Consider the following 27,253-nt stretch of genomic DNA (forward strand, 5'->3'; position numbering starts at 1 on the left):
GAATATCATTTGCTTGTACTTCTGGAATGCTGATGCTCGGTTCAGTACTGTAAAATCTATTCCAAGTACCTATGCAGGGGCACCACGTGCAGGAATCAGCTTCAGCCTGGACACATGGAGAAAGGGGTCATCTAGAAGTCCTTGAACAGACTACGGACCGAAGTCGCAAGATCGAGGGACAATCTCCTTAAATGGAACTTCCAAATGCCAACACAACACTGTGCGAATGCGGTGGATTGCAGACAGCCTGGTATCTTTTCAAATGTAACTCATGCCCAACCACCTGTAGCATGAACGACTTAACGGCTGAAGTACCCAATGCTACCAAAGTTGCCCAATTCAGGGTGAATACTGTATAGTTTTCTTTGTATGTATTGTACATGTTTTCATTTTAGTGTATTTCTGACACGAATAAAGAAAGAAAGTCCGGAATATTTTAAAAACTGTAGAACAAATTATTTTCTACACATCCTTCAGTATCAATATCACTTGGAATCTTTGCATGGAATGTAAGCGTATTACTTCTTCTGCAAATATACGTGTTATATTTTCCTTTTTCTAACATGTTCCACAGCCTCGACAATCTGCTATCTATATTTTTACGGAACAAATGGCATATCGAGTCTAATCTGAATGTGTTTCTTCGAAGTAACGCTTATAGTTTCAGGTTATTGAGTTGATCCAGGACTCCTAGGTTTTCCAGAATGGGAATTCTTTTACATCGAACTGTCACTAGCTATAAATAATTATTTGCTTGCCAGGACGTGCATCAGCGCCACTTTGGCAAACGTGTGCAGTGCGAACGGGAGCTGCGCCCGCGGTCCGCTAGAGCATTCACATCACGTTCACGTCCAGCCCGGCACCAGTAATGGAAGAGTGTTGTTCCTCGGCGAGAGATGGTCCTGATTTATTGCGCAGCCAAATGCAAATAGCGTGCGTGTGTTAGTGGCTTGGCAGTGCCACTGCGGCCTCGCAGCCATCCTTGCCGTCAGTCACTAATGGTAGTAATCGCACACTGCCGCGGCGAGGCTTCATCTGTAGCTTCATTGACACACGACTCATTTGTCAGTAGTTTGTTTATGGTGCACGGCGATTCTCGCCCTTTGTTTACCACTTTTCTTGGCAACAATGGAATAACCGGCAGCTCCGCGGTTTATTCGACATCGACATACCTCACTCTAAAAATTATAAGGGAAATTCGGTCTTGTAACAGTACGCACTCGGGATTTTTCCGTGTTGCTCCACCTGGCGGGAAACAGACATCGTCTCACCATTAAGCAGCGCGCAACGATACTATAACCGTATGTTCGCTCTTGTTAATCTAGTCTTTCTTAATATTGAGATAAGAAAGCATTTTTGTTAGGACCTGAGTTATGCAACTAGTAATTTAAACGGTTTTAACCAAACAGTCACTGCAATTTAATTAATTGACTTAGCTGTCAAATCTGTACAGTATTGCTCCCTTGACCACATAACAGGAGCTAACGATACATGTGTCAACCATATTTTTCATCTTGTTGGTTACAACAGCCTATATTTGTTGAAAGACATTGTAAAGGTTCCATTTCGGTTGTTACTAATGAATGAAATTTTGTGTAGGAGTACTCACCACCGCCGCGGTTTATTTAGAAGTGCCTACTGATGGACAGCAACACTTGAGAAGGCAGCAGAAGCATTTGAAGTAAGGGGTATATTCCCATACAAGCCTAATGTCTGTTCAGAGAAAAATTTTGTTCCTTCGCGTGCTACTGCGAAAGTCGAAACTGCTGTTCACACGATAGGGTATAAAGACGCAACTGGAGATAGTGCTCCAGCGAAGTAAATACAGTCAGTAACTTCTACGGAAGCACTAGAATTCAGTGCTAGAACCGTGAAAGCTTGCTAGTTCATTTCTGACACGTCTTCTGCCAAAACTGTCGTCAGTTGACAGAAGGAAGCTGACTATCAGTGAAGAATGTTCTCGATCAGAAAAAGGAGACCGAAAACCGAAATGAGGAGAGGAAAAGTAAAAAGGTTCTTCTACAACAGGACAAACTCATTCTGCAAAATGTTAAGCGCTCACAGCTTTTTAAAATATATATGCCCGTGGTGCGGATGTGATTTCGATTATGTCTTGATACAGTGTGATAAACGTAATAAATGGTGGCATGATGAATTTACTGAGTACATAGGTGTTGTATCTTATCTCTGTGACCATTGCAAAAGTATTTCACCTGCGAATCCTTACTCAACTGAATGCGTACTCTTATCCACCTATGCAGGTAGAATATGCAGTTTGCTTTTGCACGCTCGCTCTTGTTGTGTCTGTCATAAGGCCATAAACGCATTTATTTTTATAAAGTTTCACTTGTAGAAGCTTAAATGACAGATTGGTAGATAAATAGATTACAGTAAAAGATTAAGTGCATCCTCGCATTTTTCCCTAACTAAGTAATTTCATCCCAACTTCGCTCAAGATAAATAATTTTTCCAAGACATTATTCTCATGTGGTACCACAGTCTTTCCACTTCATTATTAAGCTGTAATGTTTGTCATGGAACGCCGCGTCATCAACATTATCTCACATTTTTCGAAGACCTTTGCCTCCCCGATACAAACTACTGAACTACTGAGCGAGTCGACGCAGAGGTTAGACAATTTATTCCATTTGGGAGGACGGAAAGCAACGGTCCCAATACACTTTCCTCAGGGACAACTGAAGTTACTTCTACATCTATCGATGACTCGCCATCCAGGATAACATTCTGCGTACTCCTTATCAAGAAATTCTCAGTCCTGTCGCATATTTCATGTGATGCCCCATACGATCGTACTTTCGATAATAAGCGTAGGTGTGGTACTGAGTCAAATACTTTTCGTAAGTCGAGAAGTACCTCAGCTATCTGACTGCCTTGATCCGTGGCTTTCAGTACGTGTTTGTCATGTGAGATAAGTGCGAGCTTCGTTTGACATGTTTTCGGAATCCATGCTGGTAGTCATAGAGGAGATCATTTTGTACCAGAACCTCGTTACGTTTGAGTTCTTAATATCTGTTTATTGTAAAGATTTCATATTACATAGAAACGAACAATATCGACTGAAAGAGTAATACGTATGCGAGAATTTTCGAAACACGATTTAGCAAGTAATATGAAAAAGCAGTGATTAAGAACGTTAATGCATTGAAAGAAGTAGAACAAAGGATACTAAATGGCTATGAACAAATAGGCATGCAAATGATGTCTACAAGTGTCTGCAAGAAATATGGACTCTAACGAATTTTCAAACAGTGGCGGTTAAGTCATACTGAATGATGGCAAATATTTCACTATTCAGTACTTAATATCTTAAAATGTCATTTCAATAGCTTTTAAGGACGGGGAAGAGCAGAGTAAGGAGAGATAAAACTTTTCTCACAGACAGGCTCCCCAAAAGTTATGGGGGGGCTCAGGAAACTGGAGTCCGAAAGTTCAAAACTAAAATGTCAACTTTAGTAATCTACCATGTCACTTTCAGCCATTGATAATAACAAGGCAACTCGCTAATGGAAACGACGCTGTCGATTGTCGACTAGAAAAATCGTCAGTAGATCAAAACAAATTGCAAAATGATTTAAAAAAGATATCTGTATGATGCGAAAATTGGCAATTCACCCTAAATAACGAAATGTGTGAGGTCATCCACATGAGTGCTAAAAGGAATCTGTTAAACTTCGGTTACACGATAAATCAGTCAAATCTAAAGGCCGTAAATTCTACTAAATACCTAGGAATTACAATTACAAACAACTTAAATTGGAAGCAACACATAGAAAATGTTGTGGAAAGGCTAACTGAAGACTGCGTTTTATTGGCAGGGCACTTAGAAAATGTAACAGATCTGCTAAGGAGACTGCCTACACTACGCTGGCCGTCTTCTTTTAGATACTGCTGCGCGGTGTGGGATCCTTACCAGATAGGATAGGAGGAGTACATTGAAAAAGTTCAAAGAAAGGCAGCTCGTTTTGTATTATTGCGAAATAGGGAAGAGAGTGTCACTGACATGACACAGCCTTTGGGGAGGATATCATTAAAATAAAGGCATTTTTTGTTGCGGCAGAATCTTCTCACGAAATTCCAGTCACCAACTTTCTCCTCCGAATGCGAAAATATTTATTTGACGCAGATCTACATAGGAAGAAGTGATCGCCGTGATAAAATAAGGGGAATCAGAGCTCGTACGGGAAGATATAGGTGTACGTTCTTTCCACACGCTATACGAGATTGTAATAATTGAGAATTGTGAAGGTGGTTCGATGAACCTTCTGCCAGGCACTTAAATATGATTCGCAGAATATCCATGTACGTGTAGATGTAGACTCTGTTTTACTTTCTTGTGACGTCTGACTAATCAAATCACACACAACCATACACAATGTTGACCAGGAAATTTACATCATGAAATGGTATTCAATAAACGTCAAATTGGCATGCTTAGATATTTAAGTGACTAGCATATAGCGAAATTACGTGAAGCAGATAGGAGCAACACCATCTACATTCTGTGTCTAAGGAAATATCTGGTGTTTCAAAATAAAAATCTGGGTTTCAAGGCTTTAATTTTTACGTTCAGTTTACAATTAAAATTAATGTAGCAAGAGAAATATCAACTCAAACAGCCTTGTTTGTATACCCGTGTGCATGCATATGCACTGCTTCCTGTGTCTTACGTTATAAGGCGCTTGTAGTAAAGATGGCGATTACTGAATAGAAAGATTTTTGTGTTTTGCAGTTTGCAAGGACTGCATCTGTTGTTACTGCAACATGCATTCCACATTAAGTTCCACTGTAATCATTTTACTAAGGTTTGAAGCTCCTCTTTAATTACTTCCTCGTTTGCGATTTGAAAACTGGGTTGTTTTGAAAATTAGCCTGATGTAAACACAATTAGTTTATTTTTATATTTACCCAGACATGTTTCGACACCTATGTGTCATATTCTGTGGGTCAAATTTTTACTTCTTAAAATTACATCCCTAACTGAATTGTATTATTATACACTGGCTTTAGTGCTCGTTTTTGTTGTTCTTTTCGACAGCATGTCATCTGCAAAATTTTTCGTCCTGTTTTTCACTGGTTGGTGTCTCGATCAACCGCTATTTTGTGCATTGTTTTCACTCAGTTTTTCACAAATATCCGCTCACTACTTCACCTCACATGCACTTTCACAAAATGTGGAGAAACGTGATCTGAGCAAACGGTTCTAACAAAATACAACAGGAAAAAAGTTAACCCAAAGAAGATGACATGTAAATGTCGAAATATGTTTGGGTAAATATAAACTAATTGTGTTTACATAACGCTGATTTCCAAAACAACCCAGTTTCCATTGTAATCCTCCAAGTGGTAACAATATCCCTAGACTGTATCATCAGTTTGATGACATCGGCTATCTTTGTAAAGGGAAGAGTGCAGGACGACCAGGAATGACTGAATAACGTATTGAGCGAGTGAGACTCTTCCACACATAGCCTTAAGAAATCAATCCAGAAGGCTAGGTGTGAATTAACGGTTCCAGTGGCGTCTGTGTGGAGACTTTTAGGGAGATGGTTACAACTATGGCCTTATCGTTTGCAGCTGTTACAAGCTCTAAAGCCTACAGACTATGGTTTACGTGACAACTTCATAACCGAAATGTTGCTGCATGATGATGAAGTGGAAATGTGAACACACATAATGGGTGCATCTGGGGGTCAGCAAATCCCCACGAAATGCTAGACTCCCACAAACAGAATTTTTTTTGGTGCCATATTCCAGGGGAAAGTAAACGATCTTTGTCGGTGAAACAATTGTAGCCGGTATTTCTTGACCTACTAGAACTATGACTCTTTCCTCAGTTGGAAGAAGCTGAACCACAGAACTTTATTTGGCAGCAAGATGGTCTTAAAACCCCAATATCCATTTTGAAACACCTGATATAGCGCAGCGAGTTTTTCATACAGAAATCCCATTTGAATTTTGGTTATTTGTGAGGAGATCGTGTTATGCGTCGTGCTAGAAGGAAGAAAGTCTAACACCACGTGTTGGATTCCGCCTGTTTACCATTGCACTCCAACAGCCTTTTAGCTAAATCTATGTTTCGAGACTTTATATGTTTTACCTCCAAATAACCCCTATTAACTCTGCTTTCCAGAGTTATACCGTCATTATCAAATGTCACAAACATCACTCCATATGAAGCCATTATCAAACAACATTAAAAGCCGTTCGTATATAGAGAATATAAACCACATATGCGGTTCTACAAGACGATGCACATCGACATCAAAGAACAAATTACACAAGTCGTGGTAATAATGCAGATCAGTTGCGAAACATTTGAGCACATTAAAACGCACTATTATGTTTATTACTCGAAAATCTATAAACTGCTAATTTTATTTATATACCAGTAGTAATGATTCTACCATCAACCACAAGGACAGTTGTGCTCATCTGCTCGACTGCTGGACTGTATAATTAGCGCAGCTGACACTTGGATGTCAACATACACCAATATGAATATGGTTCGTACTCTCCTCTTAAATGTTACTGTGCTACAATGGTTTGAAATAATAGCTTCATAGCAAGTGATCTACAGTGATTGGACAAATATATGGAAACATCACGAGAAATGCATGCTTGAACATAAATTTAAATGCTAGCCAAGCTTCCAGATGGCATTGTTGTGCCACAAACAGCACCTGTGCAGTGTCCTCAATACGTTCCATATGGTGGGTGCTTCCTTAACCAAGGTAGCTGAAGTGTTTGGTGCTTCAAGGGGCACCTATACTGCATACAAGGGAATCAGAGAAACATCATCCGCTAAGTCACAATGCGTACCAAAGTGTGTGTTGAATTATTGTGATGGATAGTCATTTAAGAGGACTGTCACACCAAATAACATAATGACAACTGAAAACGTCACTGCAGAACTGAACATCGCACTCACAAACTCTGTCAGTACCAAAATAACACGAAGGATGCTCCATAAGGAGGGATTTACACGACATGCTGGAATTCCAAAACCACCCATCAGTGTTTCAAATGCCCATAATAGGAACACATGGTCCTGGAGTTACACAAATCAAAAAAGTTTTGCATCACCTAGGTTCCGACAGTTCTGGAACCTGTACAGAAAATTGGAATAGAAATCGACATAAATATCATTCCCGCCCTTTTTATTGCTCATGAAAACCACACATTGCATGTTGTACCAGCATATAGCAGGACCTTCGGAGGTGGTGGTCCAGATTGCTGTATACACCGGTACCTCCAGTAGCACGTCCGCTTGCATTGATGTATGTATGCCTATATTCGTCGTGACATACTATCCACTAGATCATCAAGCCACTGTTGGTCCAGATTGTCCAACTCCTCAACGGCGATTCGGCGTAGAGTGGTTGGTTGGTCACATCGTCCTTAAACAGCTCTTTTCAATCTACCCCAGGCATATTCGATAGGGTTCATGTCTGTAGAACATGCTGGCCACTCTAGCCAAGCGATATCGTTATCCTGAATGAAGTCATTCACAACATGTGCACGATGGGGGCGCGAATTGTCGTCCATGAAGACGAATGCCTCGCCAATATGCTGCCGATATGGTTGCACCATCGGTCGGAGGATGGCATTCACGTATCGCACAGCCGTTACGACACCTTCCATTACCACCAGCGTCGTATGTCGGCCCCACATAATGCAGGGAACCTCCACCTTGCTGCACTCGTTGGACAGTGTGTCTAAGGCACTCAGCCTGGCCGGATTGCCTGCAAACACGTCTCGACGATTGTCTGGTTGAAGGCATATGCGACACTCATCGGTGAAGAGAACATGATGAGCGGTCCATTCGGCATGTTGTTGGGCCCATCTGTATCGCGCTGCATGATGTCGTGATTGCAAAGATGGAATTCGCTGTGGACGTAGGGAGTGAAGTTGCGCGTCACGCAGCCTACTGCGCACAGTTTGAGTCGTAACACGACGTCCTGTGGCTGCACGAAAAGTATTATTCAACATGGTGGCGTTACTTCAGGGTTCCTCCAAGCCATAATCCGTAGTAGTCATCCACTGCAGTAGTAGCCCTCGGGCGGCCTGAGCGAGGCATGTCATCGACAGTTCCTGTCTCTCTGTATCTCCTCCATGTCCGAACAACATCGCTTTGGTTCACTCCGAGACGCCTGGACACTTCCCTTGTTGAGAGCCCTTCCTGGCACAAAGTAACAATGCGGACGCGATCGAACCGCGGTATTGACCGTCTAGGCATGGTTGAACTACAGACAACACGAGTCGCGTACCTCCTTCCTGGTCAAATAACTGGAGCTGATCGGCTGTCGGACCCCTTGCGTGTAATAGGTGCTGCTCATGCATGGTTGTTTACATCTTTGGGCGGATTTACTGACATCTCTGAACAATCAAAGGAACTGTGTCTGTGATACAATATCCACTGTCAACCTCAATCTTCAGGAGTTCTGGAAACCAGGGTGATGCAAAACTTTTTTTGATGTGTGTATAAAACCTGAACTATAAGGGACTAGAAGAAGTCATTTGGTTGGATGAGTCTTGTTTCACATTGTTTCCAACTTCTGGCCGAGTTTATGCCCCAAGAGTGAAACATGGCAGAGGTCCGGTGACGATTCGGGCAGTCATGTCGTGTTGGCTGATGAGGTCCATCCCAGCTCGCGTCATCCATAACTGGTTTTGTGAGCACAAAGGTAAATTGCCACATCTCCTCCGGCCAACACAGTCAACAGATCTCAATATTATTGCGCCTTTGTTCTCTACTTTGGGAGTAGGCTACATGATCGCTATCCACCTCCAATGTCGTTACCTGGAGTTGCCACTCTTTTGCAGAAAGAATGATAAAAGATTCCCTTGAAAACTATACAGGACCCGTATTTATCCATTCTGAGACGATTGGAAACTGTTTTGAATACCAATGATTATCTTACACCGTATTAAGCATGGGAATGTTTTGTGTCTGTTTCCATATTTTTGTCCACCCCCTGTATGTGACAAATTTAAATCAGAGTTGAACTCTGAAAACTATTTCATAAATAAAGGATTTAGGGGGGGGAGGGGTGTTTGAGCTAAATTCGTTTTAGATTTCCGCATTTAATCAAATCCATGTTTGATATCCGAGTTCATCTCCACGACGTAAAAGGTCCAGTAAAGTCTATTTGAGGAGAATTTCTGTGGTTTCCACTGCATGAGAAGGAGACTTTCCTTCAAACGGCTCTAGCTGCATATAGCGCAATACTACTATCAAGAGACATTTCATATAATGCATTGTATGGACGCCCACCATTGCACTAATTATACGTGCAGCTCTCTCCCAGCTTTCCATGCGTGCTACTGATCTACAAACCTTATGCTGGGCATCTTAGCTCCACTTACTATACTTACCATAACCCCCAATAAAGAGAGAGAGGACATTTCATACAAATCATCAAAGGTATTGAGACCTGAGGAATCCAATACTTAAATACGAAGAATACGTTTCTTAAAAGATTCAGATAATGAAACGTAAAGAGTTGAAATTGCTTCATTTGTTCTAGGTGTGGGTTGACGCCGCTACACAAGTGTTTTTCTCTCTCGGTCCTGGTTTTGGTGTCCTTCTCGCTTATGCATCATACAACAAGTACCACAACAATGTGTACAAGTAAGTATGAAATACAGAAGAAATATATTACTGAATTATTATTTTATGGGCTAAACTCAAGTTATTTTGCAACAGGTTATCAAATTTCTATATTGAATAAAAATAATTATCTTTACATAACACAGATTTTCACCGTACAATACGGGTATTCAAGAATGCTTTTGCAAAATTTAGGGCAGGTTCCTTACGCCAAAACAAAAATACAAGTTCACGTAAACATCTACCCGAAAATACTTCATTTTCGAGTTACTGATGAAAGTTACCGTTCAACAGCTTTCCAGGTACAACCCAACAACTTCACTTACCTATGCACCCGTTTGACTCATTGTATCCTAGACAGCATTGTGTTGCCAGGGAGACTTGTTTAATTCGTCATTCGTCTGTGTTTAACCTGTCCATTGTGTACATATACTACAGGTAGTACGTTAACTGGAACTGTTCTGTTGAAGCATGACAGAAATTCATTTCGTGAATGAGCAGACGTAATTTTTATGTATGGCCACCTGAATGGTAATGGAGGCGAGGCTACAGGGCTGTATCAGACAGTGTTTCCAGACCGAGGGCAGTCGAGTCGTCGAATTTTGGTGTTATGTATCGCCACGTCGCTGAGACAGGATCCATGGCATAACAGACCATTGAGGAAGGAAGAATTTCTCGTATGCCTGACCAGAAAGAGGGTGGTCTCTGGGCTGTCGAAGAATAGCCTGGTATCACCGCAGGGCAAGTGGCTCTGGCATGTGATACGTCGCCAAGTTCATCACGGAGGATACTTCATGAGCAATTCGTATATCCATATCATCTTCAACGTGTGCAAGACCTTACGCCTGCCAACCACCCACCAAGGGAGAACTTTTGCCGACTGTTTGTTGCACAAATTGCCAATCTGTTGTTTGTGTCTTTAGCTTTGTTTACAGACGAGGCAATGTTTGGAAGAGATGGAATAACAAAATTCCACAATCAACATATATGGGCCAGTCACAATTCGCATGCTACAGTAGAGGCATGCAGTTTAAGATTAATGTGTGGGCTGGACTATAGGTGACTGCCTGGTATGGCCATACGTTCTCCCAGTATGTCTTACAGGTGCTGTCTACAGGAACTTTATTCAGGAGACACTCCAAGCCCTACTAGAAGACGTGCCCTTGTATATAAGAACAAACGTATGTTGTATGGATGGTGGTGCCCCAGAACATTTCAGTCTCAGTGTTTGAGATGCACTGGATGGTGTCTACCATGACAGATGATATGTAAAGGAGGACCAGTCCCATGACCTGCACGTTCCCCTGACAACATCCTTTGGATTATTATCTCTGGGGCACATTAAGCAATTGGTCTATGCAGCAGACCACCTCCATGCAGGAACTCTCCATCAACATTCCTGGGGCACCGTCCAAAACCATTGGGGAGTATTTGAAAGGCTGCGACAGTCCATGATTCAATGAATGCATGCACATTTGAAACAAGAGGAGGGAATTTCGAGCATTAATAGTTTCTGTGTTGATGAGCTCGAATCACCTAAATTATAAACTTTCATTAATAACTCAAAACGAAGGATTTTCGGACCTGTATCTGGTTTATATGAATTTTTTTCTTGTTTTGGTGTAAGGAACCTATCCCCAAAGTGTTATAAGAGAAAATTTGCGTAGCCTTTATTAATTACGACTTTATGGGAAGATATTTTTTCTTATTTTACAGGGATGCTCTGCTCACCAGTCTGATCAACTCGTGCACAAGCTTCATAGCAGGTTTTGTTATCTTCTCAGTCCTAGGATATATGGCTCACGCATCAGGACGCCCCATACAGGACGTAGCCACTGAAGGTCCTGGTCTTGTATTCATCGTGTACCCAGCTGCCATCGCCACTATGCCAGGATCGATCTTCTGGGCCCTGATTTTTTTCATGATGTTGCTCACATTGGGTCTCGATAGTTCGGTATGTACTGTATTATTTTCTTAATGATTATCGTTCAGAGTTCAAGTAATCTTCCGAATTGATGCTGTTAACAGTTGAAAAATATTTTAACGGTAGATAAAACACGATTCATTCAGTCAGTAACACAATTTACTGTATAATAGGGTTGGTTTAAGATCGCACTGGGACTGTAGCAGTGCAAGAACATGGGATCCCCTACTCAGCAATATGTACTGATAGTTTTTAAACATATTATTTTGCTTCTTTATAATATGAGAAGGTAACCTTTAACAAAATTTTCATTACTAATTTAAGCACTAACAGATCCTGGGCACTTTGATTTTTGAAGTATTATCTGGCCAGGATAATAAATAGTCAAGACACTAAAACTACCCTGGTAATTTTTGTTTTTATGGGTCTTAGGCCGTGGTGAAGGCGTACTTCTCTGTGTAATGTTTCGGCTTCCAGCGGTGAAAACATCATTAGAAGCTGTAAAAATACAGTTAGAAAACAAATTTAAACAGGCTTACCAAGCTGTTTATGCAAGATGGAGAAAAATTGTGACATGATGCCAGTAGGAACCAAAATTACTAATATTGTGTAGGTCGACAACGCACCATTGTTAAACTACGGAAACTTGCACCACGCTCTCCGATTGGCCGTGGGATTGCCCTGTTGCCGTTCGTCGGTTGACGGGCAGTGCTATGGTTGTCGGGTCACACATGCAAACGTCTCTGGCAGGCAAAGCAATCGCTGTCATGCGTTGTCCAGACCATCTGGCAACATGGCAATACCGCAGCCAACCGGAGTGCATGGCGCCAAGTTTCCATGGTTAAAAATTTGCGTTGTCGACCTACACAACATTAGTAATTTTGGTTCCTACTGGCAACAGCTAACCAGGGTTAAAATTTCGTGACACAATTTTCTCCACCCTGTATATATCCATGCAAATGTCGATTTGTGCCGAAGATCGCAGAGTCGGCCGACTTGGGTCACACACGTAACTGCGTAGTGTAACTGTGTGCTTGACGAGCACCCATGCACAAGTGTGCTTAAGTGTGTATAGGGTAAATTTGCACAAGCATCAAACTGTATAAGCAGCTTGGTGCTTGATCGAATTACGTCATGCATGCTTGTGCCAGCATTCACGTGTGTGCAATCTTGAGTGTGTGTCCCAAGAATAAGGAGGCTTGTGCAAGCATCCGTCAGGGATTTAATTTTTGTGTGTTATTACCAAACTACACTCATGCTCATAAATTAAGGATAACTGCAGAATGTGGTGCCACACAACATGGCACTACGCAAAACTGGCGCTAATAGCATAGGCACATAGGGAACACACACGACACAGATTTGTAAGTCCACAGTATTGGTGACAAGTTGAGGAAACCGTCCCGAAACACATGTGCTACAAAACGCCACTGTTTCCTGCGCATGTACCCCGACATCAATACGGGATATGATCACCATGCACATGGACACAGACCGCATAACGGGTTGGCATACTCTGGATCAGGTTACCGAGCAGCACCTGGGTTATAGCCTCCCATTCTTGCACCAGTGGCTGTCGGAGCTCCTGAAGTGTCCTAGGGGTTTGAAGACGTGCAGCGATACGTCGACCGAGAGCATCCCAGACGTGCTCGATGGGGTTTAGGTCTGGGGAACAGGCAGGCCACTCCATTCGCCTGATATCTTCTGTTTCAAGGTACTCCTCTACGATGGCAGCTCAGTGGGGCCGTACGTTATCATCCATCAGGACGAAGGTGAGACCCACTGCATCCCTGAAAAGGCTGACATACTGGTGCAAAATGACGTCCCGATATACCTGACCTGTTACAGTTCCTCTGTCAAAGACATGCGGGGGTGTACGTGCACCAATCATAATCCTACCCCACACCATCAAACCACGACCTCCACACAGGTCCCTTTCAAGGACATTAAGGGGTCGGTATCTGGTTCCTGGTTCACGCCAGATGAAAACCCGGCGAGAATCACTGTTCAGACTATACCTGGACTCGTCCGTGAACATAACCTGGGATCACTGTTCTGATGACCATGTACTGTGCTCTTGACACTAGGCTTTACGGGCTCTCCTGTGACCAGGGGTCAGTGGAATGCACCTTGTAGGTCTCCAGGCGAATAAACCATATCTGTTCAGTCGTCTGTAGACTGTGTGTCTGGAGACAACTGTTCCAGTGGCTGTGGTAAGGTCCTGAGCAACGCTACCTGCAGTACTCAGTGGTTGTCTGTGGGCACTGATGGTGAGATATCGGTCTTCTTGTGGTGTTGTACACTGTGGACGCCCGGTACTGTAGCGCGCCTGGACACGTTTCCTGTCTGATGGAATCGTTGCCATAATCATGAGATCACAGTTTGTGGCACACGGAGGGTCCATGCTATGACCTGCTGTGTTTGACCAGCCTCCAGTCGCCCTAGTATTCTACCCCTCATAACGTCATCAATATGTGTTCTTTGAGCCATATTCAACGCGCAGTCATCATTAGCGCGTCTGAAAACGTGTGCACACTTACTCGCTGCACCGTACTCTGACATGCACCAACACACCTCTGCGTATGTGGACTGCTGCCAGCGCCACCGTGCGGCGACCGCAGGTCAAATGCACCGCATGGGCATACCCCGAGGTGATTTTAGCCCGCAAACCGCCCACAAAAGCGTTGTTTCACCATGTATCAGCAATATTCTTAATTTATGAGCACGAGTGTACATTCTGTACAAAGGTTGTGCTCTAATGCAGTGTAAGTCAAAGAATACAACATTATACGGAGAAGTGAAGAAATACGGGAATATTGTGAGTCAATTTCCATAGTGCAGATAGTTAATAGTAATATTTTCGTTCCCTTAACCACTCTTTACTCCACAAATCACATTCCGTCTTTTTTTCGTAACACAATCAAAAAGGCTGTCAAGGCCACTGTATCGTCGTCAGAGCTATACATTTTTTCATAAACAAACTGATGCTTGTACAAGCATGCATGAGCCGTATGGAGGCGCGCGAAGTGTGTGCATGATTCTGCAAGAATGCTTGCACATTTATGCGTGTCAAGAGCAGTTACATGTGTGGCCGCCTTTATGGAGCTTGTAGTGGGAAGGAGTTGACGATGTTTGCTTTAGGTTCGAGAGTGATCCCAAAAGTAAGGTCTCTAATTTTTTAAAGTATAAAGAAACATTTATTTACAGTAAATTGTACATAGTTTTGAAGATTGAATATTTTTATGTTTTTCCACATAATCGCCATTTAGATCGATAAATTTTTGTAAATGCTGTAGCAGTTTTTGTATGGCCATGTCATTCCAGCCCACTGTCTTGCTTATCGAAGAAGCGCTGGATCTCATCTTTCACCTCGTCGTTAGATGGTTCAAATCTCTTTACACAGTAGCCATCTTTCTCCTCTTGCATTTAAATTTCCGACTTAGCTGAAACCAAGTCAGAATTCATTAAGCATACCAAAGGATCCCAAATTCCTCAACTCAATCTCAAACGAAGTGTCTTTCATGTCATTAAAATTCTTCAATTTCTATAAGTGATCAAGAACTTCTTTTTAAATTAATATTTCAACAATCAACTTGAAACTTATAGTAACCAAAATTGTTTGTAAAACAAAACGAAATACACAAATATTAAAAGATGCAGTTTTGAGATCTTAATATTGATATTCACACATTGATTTCAACTACATTTGTAATGTATGCAACGGCACAAATGAGTTTCACTTTATCCATGATAAAATGGTTATACATTCTTTGTTGCTAACAAACTCCAGTGTGATTTACAATGTACGTTATCGTTTGTATAATGTTTATTTGCAAATATGTTAAAGACGTGACTTTTTGACACACTGTTCCAAGGTTATTACGAACAAGATATTTCACAGTTCAGCGTCTGTCTTACAGTAAAACTTGAAGACATGATACACCGCAGTCCGCAATTGTGTCATCTTTAAACACAGTTATAAAGTATAAAATGACCATCACTAGCTGCCTTCCAATGTAAATACCGCTGAACTATGCATATTGTCGAAATTTTACACTAACCAACATTTATATTAACATTTCAGAGACCATGCACTTGGAGGAATATTGGGCCTAGGAAACCAGCCGTTTCTGCCGTTACTTAAAGCGTTTCTGGCACGCATGTAATTGATGAATCTTATAGAGTAGTACATACTAAAAGGGAGCCAGGCATCAAGATTTATTTTTCATACTTACTTTAGTTCTTCGATAGGTCTCAAATTTTAAAATAATGGCAGAAAGTATAATAATTTCCCCCCCCCCCCCCCCCCCAAAAAAAAAAAAAAATTGAGGCGAGATTTTGAGCAAATTTCTTCCTCTTGAGCTTCCAAAATTACTTGCACACTCAACAAACGTGACGTATTTGTAGCAGAATTACAGAGAACTACGTATCCTATAGAGCACACGCAAAAAATTACGTCAGTAATCATATTGGCTCAGCATTAACGACAGTAGCTCTTACGTTAATTCTAGAAATGGACAAAACAAGGCAGCACCAGTCAAGAGGTGGGTTGCGAGACTTCCATACATTGTTGTTATATGAAATGATTCAAGTTTTAAAGTGACTGGTGACTCGCGCATCAATAAAATCGCGGCCCGACCTCTACTCGGGCGTGGTCTCTGTAGCACAGTCGCGGCCCGAGCTGTGTTCGGGCTTGGTCTTCAGAGTGTTAAATGCTGCCTGCCCGAGAAATAAATAACTATTCCACAAATGAAGATAATAACTGGTATAAAGGTAACAAATAAAATATTTTTATACAATTGTTTCTACAACTTAAGAAACATCGCATTTTGAAGATAATAATAGAACACCTGTAAACACTTCAGTCATCATAGTTTTACTAGAGCGTAACTAGATTATGGTCGAAAGGGCAGGGGTTGGGGGTGAGGGCGACGATGAAGGGCACAGCCGCCTCGGACGAATTGAAGCAGCCCCGCGAAAAAATCTTTTGGAAACGAACGAATTACAGAATATACAGCCATCACATACTCCTTCTGCTTTCCAGAAACCCAGACTGATTTCTGATTTCCATAGTTGAGTACCGCCTGGGCGACCAGATCGGGGCATATTTTTCCATTTGAATTACTAATGACAATTTTGAGCAAATTTTTAAAAGAAATGCAACTATCGCCGTTTGGGCGATATTTATGTTGATCAACACAAGTTGTGAGTGACATAGGCAAATCTTTATGCACTGATTTTAATTTAACCTTCCGATAGATGCGCGTATCTGTGAGATACGCGGCGACAATGTTCGTTTCCTTTCCTTGGAAAGCGGGAGGGAGGGAAATCCCCAGGGAGGGAAATCCCCCCTTTGTTCTAGCCTCCTCTTCAGTCCTTCCCGCTGCCTGCTGCGGTTAACAGCAAGCTAGTAACACGTGTTTCGTATCTTAGGAGTACGCGCGACCCTCGGTGTAAGTTTGTAACTTTTCATTATCCATTATTTATTGTTAAATGTTTAATGCTTATTAGTAATTTAAGGGGAGCCGGAGGTGGTCAAATCCAAAAAAATTACGGTTTTTTTTTTTTTTTTGCTACCGAAAATTAATTGGAACATTCCTCTTTAATGTAAGCTTTGAATTATTGTTCTACGCGCCCTAGAAGTGGAGTTATTACCATTTTCCCCCACGCCTGCCGAGGAAATGGGCGGCCGCTGAATGCATCTAACACCCTCTCGTGACTTCCTGGCGAACTGCTTGGGATTTTCTCGGCCTGTTACGCATACAGCGCCTTGTGTTACGCATACAGCGAGTGTGCAAGGGTTGGCTACATTGTATTCTGTGACAAATGAAGCGCTAAGATCGTATGGGTGCACGGCTTCGAAGGCTCAAACTAACTTTGGGTTCAAGTAAGCTCAGTGATGGAAAGACAGTAGGAGGGAGAGGCAGGCTTACTGATGAGGTGATTGAACGTCTACAGAGATACTATGGGTATGCTATAAGGCAAAATACTAGTAATGTTAGTGACATGCGAAATGCAGTGTGGCCATTGTTCCTTCATACTGCCTCTTCCAATGAATACCCTCAACACAGCCTGTGCCCAAAAGATTCCTGGTGCAAATGTAATGCAAAGAAGGACTATGATCACAAACATGGTTTGCCAGCAGCTGTGATAAATGCAATAAAACCAATTTTTCATGACTTAGCACAGCCAGAATTGTTACACAAGTGTCTACACGGAAAGACGCAGAATCCTAATGAAAGCGTAAACAATTTGATTTGGAAAGTGATTCCTAAAAGGGTGTTTGTAAGCATAAAAACACTGCACTTTGGCATTTATGATGCAATAGCAATCTACAACCAAGGGAACAGTGTGAAGTGTGAGGTTCTGAAGGCATTATGATTTACAGCTGGGGTGAACACTGTACGAGCACTAAGAAATATTGACAGAGAAAGGATAAGAGGAGCAGAAAGAAGAGAAAGGCCTATGAAGTATGATGGAACAACAGGCCAGAAAAGAAGACAGAAGAGGAAGCTTTTGGAGGATGAAGAAGAAGACCCTGATAATCCATCCTATAGTGCAGGAATGTATTGAGAAACTTTGATAGCCATTTCCCGTAAATTAGAATTTTTCTCAACAGACAGACACAAAAGAAATGAAAGCCTTATTCTGGCTTCTTTATCTCATTGGGGCGTACCACGCGAATCGTCTGAATCTCGTCAACTTATGGCGGGTGGATGACCTCCTAACGAACGAACGTGTGCCGGAACATCTTAAAAGGAGACGTGATAAAGTAACTGGACACCTCCGTATAAAAGTTTTAAATGTGTTCGCACACAGAAGATGAACACCAACAGCGACAAGGAAGAGGAGAAGAAGAGCAACCTCAGGAGCCTATGTAGAAAAGATGCAGGCCATGTTTAGTTGGTAAGAAAACGAGAATCACCCGTTTCAAATGTCGAATATATAGACGTATGTTTTGTTTATGTCATTCAAGAAGTGTTTGCATTGATTGTATGTCAACTTCTAAATAACTTTAGTATAATGAGAAACCAAAATTTCAAGCATAATCCCATATAAATTTGACACTCGTACACGGAAAGTAAGTATCAGTACCTCGAGAAGCTGTGGGAAGAAAATGTGTGTTTTGAAACATAACTTTATTTTTAATTAAATTTTTTTACCTGGCTTTTGTTTGTATAACCCATGAATAATATCTAATATTACTTTTATGATAAAAATTTAATGTTTAAATAGACATGGAGTTTATTAACAACAAATGGTATCTGCGAGATACGTGCAACTGCCCTTGTCCGACTACAAGGAGCGCCTGTCGGAAGGTTAATCTCATTTGTGGCTATGTTTACCACTCCGCTGCCTTGTGAAATACTGAAATATTGCAACTCCAAAGTTATACCAGTCTCCAAATGAAAACTCCAGTGCTAACTTTAAACTGCTGCAGATAGGTAATTAGGCTATTGTAGTAGCACATCCATATTTTTACAATAATACTAGTGTACGAATTAAAATTAGTTTTCCTCTTCTTTCATGTTACAAATTTACCTGTAATTAGGAACCATCACAATAGCACTTGGAACAAAAGCAATAAATGGCAGCACTTACATTACACTCAGCTGCAAGTAAGAAGTGAACTGATTAACAAAATGAAATAACTGAGCTCAAGTAAGGCCAAGAACGTGAAGCAGCAATGTCGATACATGGAAGAACTTTGTTGTGGTGTGTGCCACCAACACTGGCAGTACATGAGAGACTGATTGTGCGACATCCGGTAGACGAGCCATGAGGGGGGTGTGTTGACTGCTCCACCATTTCCACACATTGTTCATAGAGACGACAGCTGCCCGTGCCTGGACGTTAACCAGTCCCAGCCCTCCATCATGCAGGGGGAGGATGAGAGTGTAGTAAAACACTTTAAATACTTGTCCTGTGGATAGGTGACAACCAAAGTCTGTCTGAAGCCTACAACCTATCACTGCCAGCAGGGGGTGGGCTTGTGCAACCTGATTGAGTTTTGACGCCACATAGTGGCTCAGGTATTCCAAACGCTGCAGCTGTTTCAAGGCCTGGGTTAGGTTCTGGTGCATCAGCAAGTGTACGATCTGGAGTAATTGTCGATAGTTTGCCACAGTCATTCCACTCACATCCTTCATGAAAGTCTCTCCCAAATATCTGTGATCAGTAACTGGTGGGAGAGGGTGACAGCATCCAGCCCGAGACCATGTCCAGTATTCAATGCTGCCAACTTGTCGATGTTCAAAAGACTGCCTGCGACCTGTCTGTGCTGCTTGATCCATTTTATTATGCAGCGGACTACGTCGGTGGAACAAACCAGCAGTAGCAGGTCATTGGTGTACACCCTATGCAGAAGGTGATATCCTGCACTTTGACGCCAGATAGCCTGTGGTTGAGAACCTTGAGGAGCCTCATAAAGGTAGGTAGAAAGGGGCAAAATTGTCGTAGAGACCACTTAATGGGTACTGGACCAGCGTCTGTCCGTTGCCATGGATCTGAGAGGAAAACCCATATAGTCCATCACCTGGAGGAGAATGTTCTGGTGTGCTCTGTGGGAGGCCCGATCGAAACTGATGGAGATGAGCATCATTCTCACGCAGTACGCCAAGGTGATTGCTGCTAAGACCCTGCAGTCGCCAGTGGCCATTTGTATGCTGGCATCTCCTCACTGTAACATCTGTTCTGGGGCAAGGATCATTGGCAATGTCATATTATTGCATCCTGCCAAAAGCGTGGTGAAGATCTTGTAGTCAGCATTCAACATTGTAAGTGGCCAATAGCCATTGACCAATTGGCCTCCTGCCGGCTTGTGTACTGGTAGGAGAAGTTCTTCAACGAAACTAGGCAGTCCAATGCATTCCGGAGACCTGAGTTTGCAGAACATTATAAGGCAGCGGAGCGTCATGAATTTTGGAAGGTCTGGTAAAGTCCAATTAGTAATCCATCAGGCCCTACAGATTTTTTGATTGCACCATTGTCCAAGGGAACCCTCATCTCTTCAGCCAAGACTTCCTCTGTCAACGCTGTTACTGTTGCTGTGTTGATAGTCAGTGTAAGCTCACCTGGTTGCGACGTTTGGTGGTGCCTAACAGTGCATAAACATTAATGAATGATCCATAATGAGATTTTCACTCTGCAGCGGAGTGTGCACTGATATAAAACTTCCTGGCAGATTAAAACTGTGTGTCGGGCAGAGACTCAAACTCGGGACCTACGCCTTTCGCGGGCAAGTGCTCTACCATCTGAGCTACCTAAGCACAACTCACGACCTGTCCTCACAGCTTCAATTCTTCAGTACCTCGTCTCCAACCTTCCAAACTTCACAGAAACTCTTCTGCGAACCTTGCAGAATTAGTACTCCTGGAAGAAAGGATATCCTGTGATGGTGGGCAGAAGCATACATTGCAAGTGTCATAACATCACAACGAATGTGGCCCTTCCAGTGTTGTTCAGACCTCAGTAGGCCTAGGACTGGGTCCTGCCCAGTTTCGATGTCCTCAGCCCACAACACAGGCACAGAAATCTGTTCATGTTCCATAAGGTCCTATTGGTTGATAGGAGGGACTGAGCAGCTTCTCAGCCTGCACTGGAACCTTCCTGCTGACCACTGTTCACAGCAGAGGACTGGCAGTCAGATGCTGCCTTTACTGCCATGTGTTCCACAAGGGTGTAATCAGTATCAGTGGTGTCAGCCTCATGGTTGGCATCCTGCAGGATCAGTTCTTCTTCCTTCAGCGAGTTAGAGCTGTCGTGTTCCGACCCTGTCGTGTGACGTCACTTTTGGCGTTTAGATGAAAATTGTTTTCATGTGTAGCCTTCTGTGTCAGACAGTGGCATTGATTAACGCATCACTGGCACAGTGGCTTCAGTTGGTATGATAAGTGACTCAATTGCTATCCTGCTGTCAGCAGTGTCTACAGTGCTCACTGGTATCAAAGGCATCGTAGAGTGTTCTGCCACTAGCGAAGCTGACTGATCACCCAGGCACCAGTACGCGGCAGGTTGTTCCGGTACGGCAACATTGATCTGTTGTGTCTGGACAGTTGGAGATGTCGAGAGTGCCGCTATTAAATCACTGGGAGGATTGTCGGCATTGGTGGAGAACTTAGGTGACCTTCTTTGGTGTGTCTGCACTTAGCACACTCCACTGAGGACTGGGTCCACTTTTCTTGTACCCTGTCATATGGGTAGAGTGTCACCACATCTACAACTGCAACTTCAAGGGGTATACTGTCAAACATGTCAGTTTTCACTATTATGTGTGATCCACCTTGTGTATATAACAACTAAATTTTTGTTATTTTGTTCGTAGATAAATAACTAATAAATCTCATATGTCTCGCAAGTTGGTGCAAATATTTTAATCTGACACATGTCAGTTTAAATTGATGCTGTCACCTGTAATCGAATCCAGGTCCAATGCATGAGTTATCTTTTGTATTACACCCAAATTAATGTTTCCTTTGGATTATAAATATATCAGTTTTCAAGGTAAATTTTCTAAAACGTCGTACTTACTTACTGATTTCATCCCAGATGACTCCATTCATTTCACTTCAGTTACTTTAATTCAGCTCGTATATATTGCTTGTGGCAGGATAAGTCAGAGTTCTCCACTAAATATGTTCCCCCAGTGGTGCTATTCCCATATATCCTACCTTGTCGGTGAACCTCTTGTTGTATATCATAGGTGGAAACATCAGTGGGACATGGACATTTATGTTCAGCAGAGATAGGCAATATTTAACCTAATTATTAAAATAACGCTGTTACTGAGTAGTACCTAATAAACAAAAAATTCCGTGCCGGAACCTTATAGACTTTTAATAGGATAGGACTACCAACAAGAAAACAAGTTTTTGCCAGTTATCTAGTTTCTGGATACTCATACAAAGACTATTTTGTTCATAATAAAATGCTTTCTTTGTGCCATCAAATTTTCTATATTTTAAAACAAGATAAATAAACTGTTTATTATTTCAAAAGTGACTGCCATAACTGTTAATACATTTATCCCACTGTGATAGAAGATGGTCAGTGCCTTCATGGAAAAATATTTTGCAGCTGCCTACAGAATTATGATTGTACCAAGGCATGCACCTCTTTATCTGAAGCAAATCGCTGGCCATAAATGTCTTTCTTTAAGGCTGTTTTAAGTATGCTGCGGAAGTTTCGCTGGGAGGCCCTTACACATCCTCCATTATAATTCTGATCTGTTCCAATGTGATACCCATATTTTGGAGGCCTGAAGAAATACAGTTGTGCCCTTTTATTTCCGTCAGTTGAAGAGTTGCCTCTCTGGATACAATAATAGTTTCATAGGCAACCATGAGCTTTTCGTCCTGAAGGCAATGACCATTTTGTCTCACAGTGTGGTAATTTTACAGGGTGTTCCATTTAGCTGATGATCACTTGCATGGGGTTGCATTTTCTGGCCACTGAAGCTGCACAGTCTTGCATCTCCCTGTTAACACTGCATTACATGTAATTTAGGCCGGTGTCATTAGAACAGTGAAACAAACATCATGAGTGTAACAGTGAAGTCTCAACAAAGCTTCACGTTTTCCAACAGGATTTGGCAAGGGCTTTGGACACAATTCACAATGTGTTCCATGACAGAGTTATTAGCAACAATATCTGGCTCACTCAAAGTCCCAATTTAACCACCTGCAGTTTATGTTTGTTGGGAAAACTAAAGGATAAAGTGTACAAAACAAATCCACATACAGTACAGGAACTCAAGGATAATATCTGCGAGTCAGTTAATTCAGTTTCTCAAAGAGAATTACATTTTGTGATGAACAGTTTCTTGAGTAGATGTCAGAAATGCATGCAAAACCCTGGTAGGCTGTTCCAGCATCTCCATGCATAACATGGATTAATACAAAATTTATTTGCATATATTTTAAATTTGGTACTGCAGTAGTAGATGGGCAAAACAGCATCTGATTCACCAGGCAACAAAGCGCTCACTGCCCACCATCTACTGTGCTGTGCATGTGGTCATCAGATAATTGGAACACCCTGTATTAACAGTTATGGCAATTAGTTTTGAAACAATAAAAAATTTACTTACCTTTTTCCATATGTCTCATTTCCATTTGAGTTCCCCTTATAGAGCAAAGTAAAGCATAGCAATTTTACTTTCAATTTTGTGTACACCTATCAAAAAGATTTTGTTTTTAAATATGATTTCTTAGCAGTTGAAGGAAGCATTAATACATTATTTAGAATCTTAACTAAACCTTAAGTGGACCAAAATTAAAATGAGTTCCTCACATCTGCATCTACATAAACAACCACATAGAACCCTTGTAAAATATTGCTTCATTATTATGAAGTATTTCACTAGTTTGAAAGGGGGGCCTACTTCACTGCCATCTGCAACCTACAAACTGATTAACTGGTCCTGGAACCTGCTCCATAGTTGTAACTGGAACATTGGAATTATCACTTTTAATTAAGAGGTTACACTATCAATAGTGCTCTGATAGCCCAACAGTTAAGGTACTGCTCACAAAAAGCATGAAATCTGGGTTCGAGTCCTCCTGGGGCAAGGTTTTCACTTGCCACCACATTAGTCATTTTATTAATCTGTGCATCAACTGCAATCTCTGCAAGCCTATAGAAGCATGTGCAACATATGCTACTCAAGTATTTTCTACATTACTTCACTAAAAAAGATCAGAACACAGTTCCTACTTTCATATGGATTCGTTAATGACAGATAGTGGAAACAAGAAATGAAATGAAAAGGAACTATGAGTGCTCTATAGGAAAAGGGTCACTAAGATTGATGGCACACCAATTAGTCTACATCAGATATGCGGATGGACTGGGGCCTCTTCCAGTAACAGTCTGTGATAGGTCACCAAAATAATGGAACTTCTCAAGTATAAGAGAAGGGTGCAGGTTACATGAGTCTTCAAGAAGGATCAAAGAATAGACTAGCAGAACTACAGGCCCATCTCACTTATGTCACTCTGTTGGAGAGTTATGGAACACACACTGCATTACACAAAAAGTAAGCAATGAGAGGATGTGGTTGGATGTCAATGTAATTGTAGTGTCAGATGTTGGGTGATCACTGTTAAGGACATGGAGATGCCATGCACTTGTGTGAGACAACATCACCAGAATCTGATAGATTTTGAAAGAGATCTTGTTATTGGTCTCCATTTGTCCGGCTTGTCAAATTGTGAAATTTCCGCATTTGTAAGGCATTTGGATGTGACAGTGGGCAACTTGAGAGCAGGCTTACTTGTTGGCAAGGTTCAGTTCAAACACATCTGATCATGACAAGGTAGGACTGCTGTATCTTGTACCAAGTACATCATAAACACTTTACATATGTGCCTACCATCCAAGAACAAGTAATGGACTGACTGCAACAGTGTGTCATCTCACACCATTAGTTGGAGACTAACAGCAGCTGGACTAGGGAATTACTGCCCTATATGAGGGCTGCCATTAACACCACAAAACAATCAGCTGCATTTGGAATGGTGCATGACCAGGAATCATAGACTGCTGATGAATGGCATGGCATTGTGTTCTTCACATTCCAGTGCCAGTATCTTTTGCCTCAGGACAGAACTTTTCAACCAAATCAGGGCATGCATTCAAGCTGTGGGGAAGGGCAGCGGGAGGGGGGGGGGGGGGCGTTAGGGGGGAGGAGGGGGCGGGGAAGGTGCAACATCAGAATCGGAACCGTGTTCATACTGTCAAGTTCTTTGTAAATTTGACTTGATTCATCACACACACCATCGACCCATGAAGTTTCATTTTGTTTTCTTGTCAAACAATAAACTGGCAGCCAAGATTGCAGGAATTCTTTTTGTTCCCTGATTACCGGTTTCAGCGAAACTAAAGCCGCCATCATCGGATCTAGGGAGGACAGAAAACACTATAAAAGTGGGCTTGGATTCCACTTATATAACATGTATACATATAAATTTAGTTGCATACCTTATGCCAACTTACGTGATCGCAACGTACACTACAGAACAGGGTCTTTTACAACTACATAAGTACATAGTTGACATAAGGTGGCATAACTTTTTGATATTGGTTTTGTTAGATGACTGTGGTTCATTTACATGAGGCTGCCACACATTTATACTTCTTATATTAAGTGGTTCTTAAGACCAAAATCCGTAGTCTCACAAGCAGTGTGTATTTTATCAGTATGTTTTTTAATGTAAGACCAGACGGATGTGCATTTGTGTGATCCTGCAGTGTTCTTAAATTTGTAGATGACTTTTGGTAGGTTTTATATATGACCAGACAGATGTGCACTTGTGTAACTCGGCAGTCTCAGAAAATGTGCATTTCTTTTCGGTATGTTTTATATGTAACCAGGCAGATGTGCATTTGATATGACTGGAAAAATCTGCACTCATACGCAAGGTGTGTTTTATTGGTATTTTTATTTATGACCAGACAGATATGCACTGTGTAGCCCTGTAATGTTCTTAAAATTTGTATATACTCTCGATAGATTTTATATATCACCAGACTGATGTGCTGTGTATAACGCTGCAGATCCCATAAAATATTTATGTATGTTTGTATCTTATTATGTATAGGACCATTCAGATGTACATTTTGTAATTCTGCAGTTCTCATGAAGTTCGCATTTGCTTTTCGATATGTCATATATGTGACCAGGCAGATGTTCAATTGTGTAGATCTGCAGCTTTCATAAGTTTTGTATATGTTTATGTGATAAAGTAATCTCTAGAATTATGTACAAGCCCTAATGACGTAGTGTTACCACACATGCAGAGCCTATTACGATGCGAGCTGTGACATTCATTGGCACCTCTTCTGCTAGCACCATCTTGCGACACGGCCTGTAGTGTAAGAACAGAGCCGGAGTTGTGGTAGTACCAAGCTTATGCTTGTATGTGATGGAGACACTTAACATTTATAATGTCATCTCTCTTGGACGCCTATGTGCTACATATGACAATTTTGTAAGGCCTGCGTGTTATAGGCAACTATTAATATCATCATTGTTTGTCTTGATGTTGTAACCTGTAGGTGTCCTAAGGTATGCAACAAAATTTATATGTATACATGTTATATAAGTAGAATCCAAGCCCACTTTTACAGTGTTCTCTATCCTCCCTAGATCCGATGATGGCAGCTTTAGTTTCGCCGAAACTGGTAATCATGGAATAAAAAGAATTCCTGCGATTTTGGTTACCAGTTTATCATTTTACAAGCATCTAAATTGCTCCTACATGAACACAATGTGCTCCCTACATTTTGTTTTCTCCTCTCCGTCTTGATGCAAGACTTTCTTTGTCATACAGTGTATTTTGTGTCCACAATGAAGGCTTTTTTGGATTCCTAACAGTTCCTCTGTGGGAATCAGCACAAATTAGGAATCAGCATGGATTCTATAAGCACTTATCATATAAAACTTTCTTAAGCTTTTGGTGAAAAGGTAGCAAGGTCCAGTTTTATGTCATGTTTCTTGACTTCCAGAAAGACTTTGATACTATTCAGTAATGTTGAACAAATCAGAATGTCTAGGAATTGGGACATCCATTTTATTTTCTAGTAGAATACTAATTAAAGAAGAATCTAAGTAGCACACTTGGGCTTTCCATCAACAGGAAGCGATCATGTAAATGTCTGTCTCTAAATGATACGACATTTCACCGTGCAGTGCATCA

General features: G+C 41.6%; 1 protein-coding gene across 2 annotated transcripts in view; it reads left to right on the top strand.

The window, feature by feature from the left end:
- Window positions 1-27,253, top strand: part of LOC126416224 (sodium-dependent dopamine transporter) — a 558,982-nt gene that overhangs the window by 449,836 nt on the left and 81,893 nt on the right. For both annotated transcript variants that reach the window (XM_050083832.1, XM_050083839.1), the window contains exons 8-9: window positions 9,549-9,652; window positions 11,348-11,585. In XM_050083832.1, the coding sequence (XP_049939789.1) occupies window positions 9,549-9,652; window positions 11,348-11,585 (342 nt within the window). The remainder of the gene's footprint in view (window positions 1-9,548; window positions 9,653-11,347; window positions 11,586-27,253) is intronic.

This window comes from Schistocerca serialis, chromosome 1 (genome assembly GCF_023864345.2).
Source record: "Schistocerca serialis cubense isolate TAMUIC-IGC-003099 chromosome 1, iqSchSeri2.2, whole genome shotgun sequence".
Classification (NCBI taxonomy): domain Eukaryota; kingdom Metazoa; phylum Arthropoda; class Insecta; order Orthoptera; family Acrididae; genus Schistocerca; species Schistocerca serialis.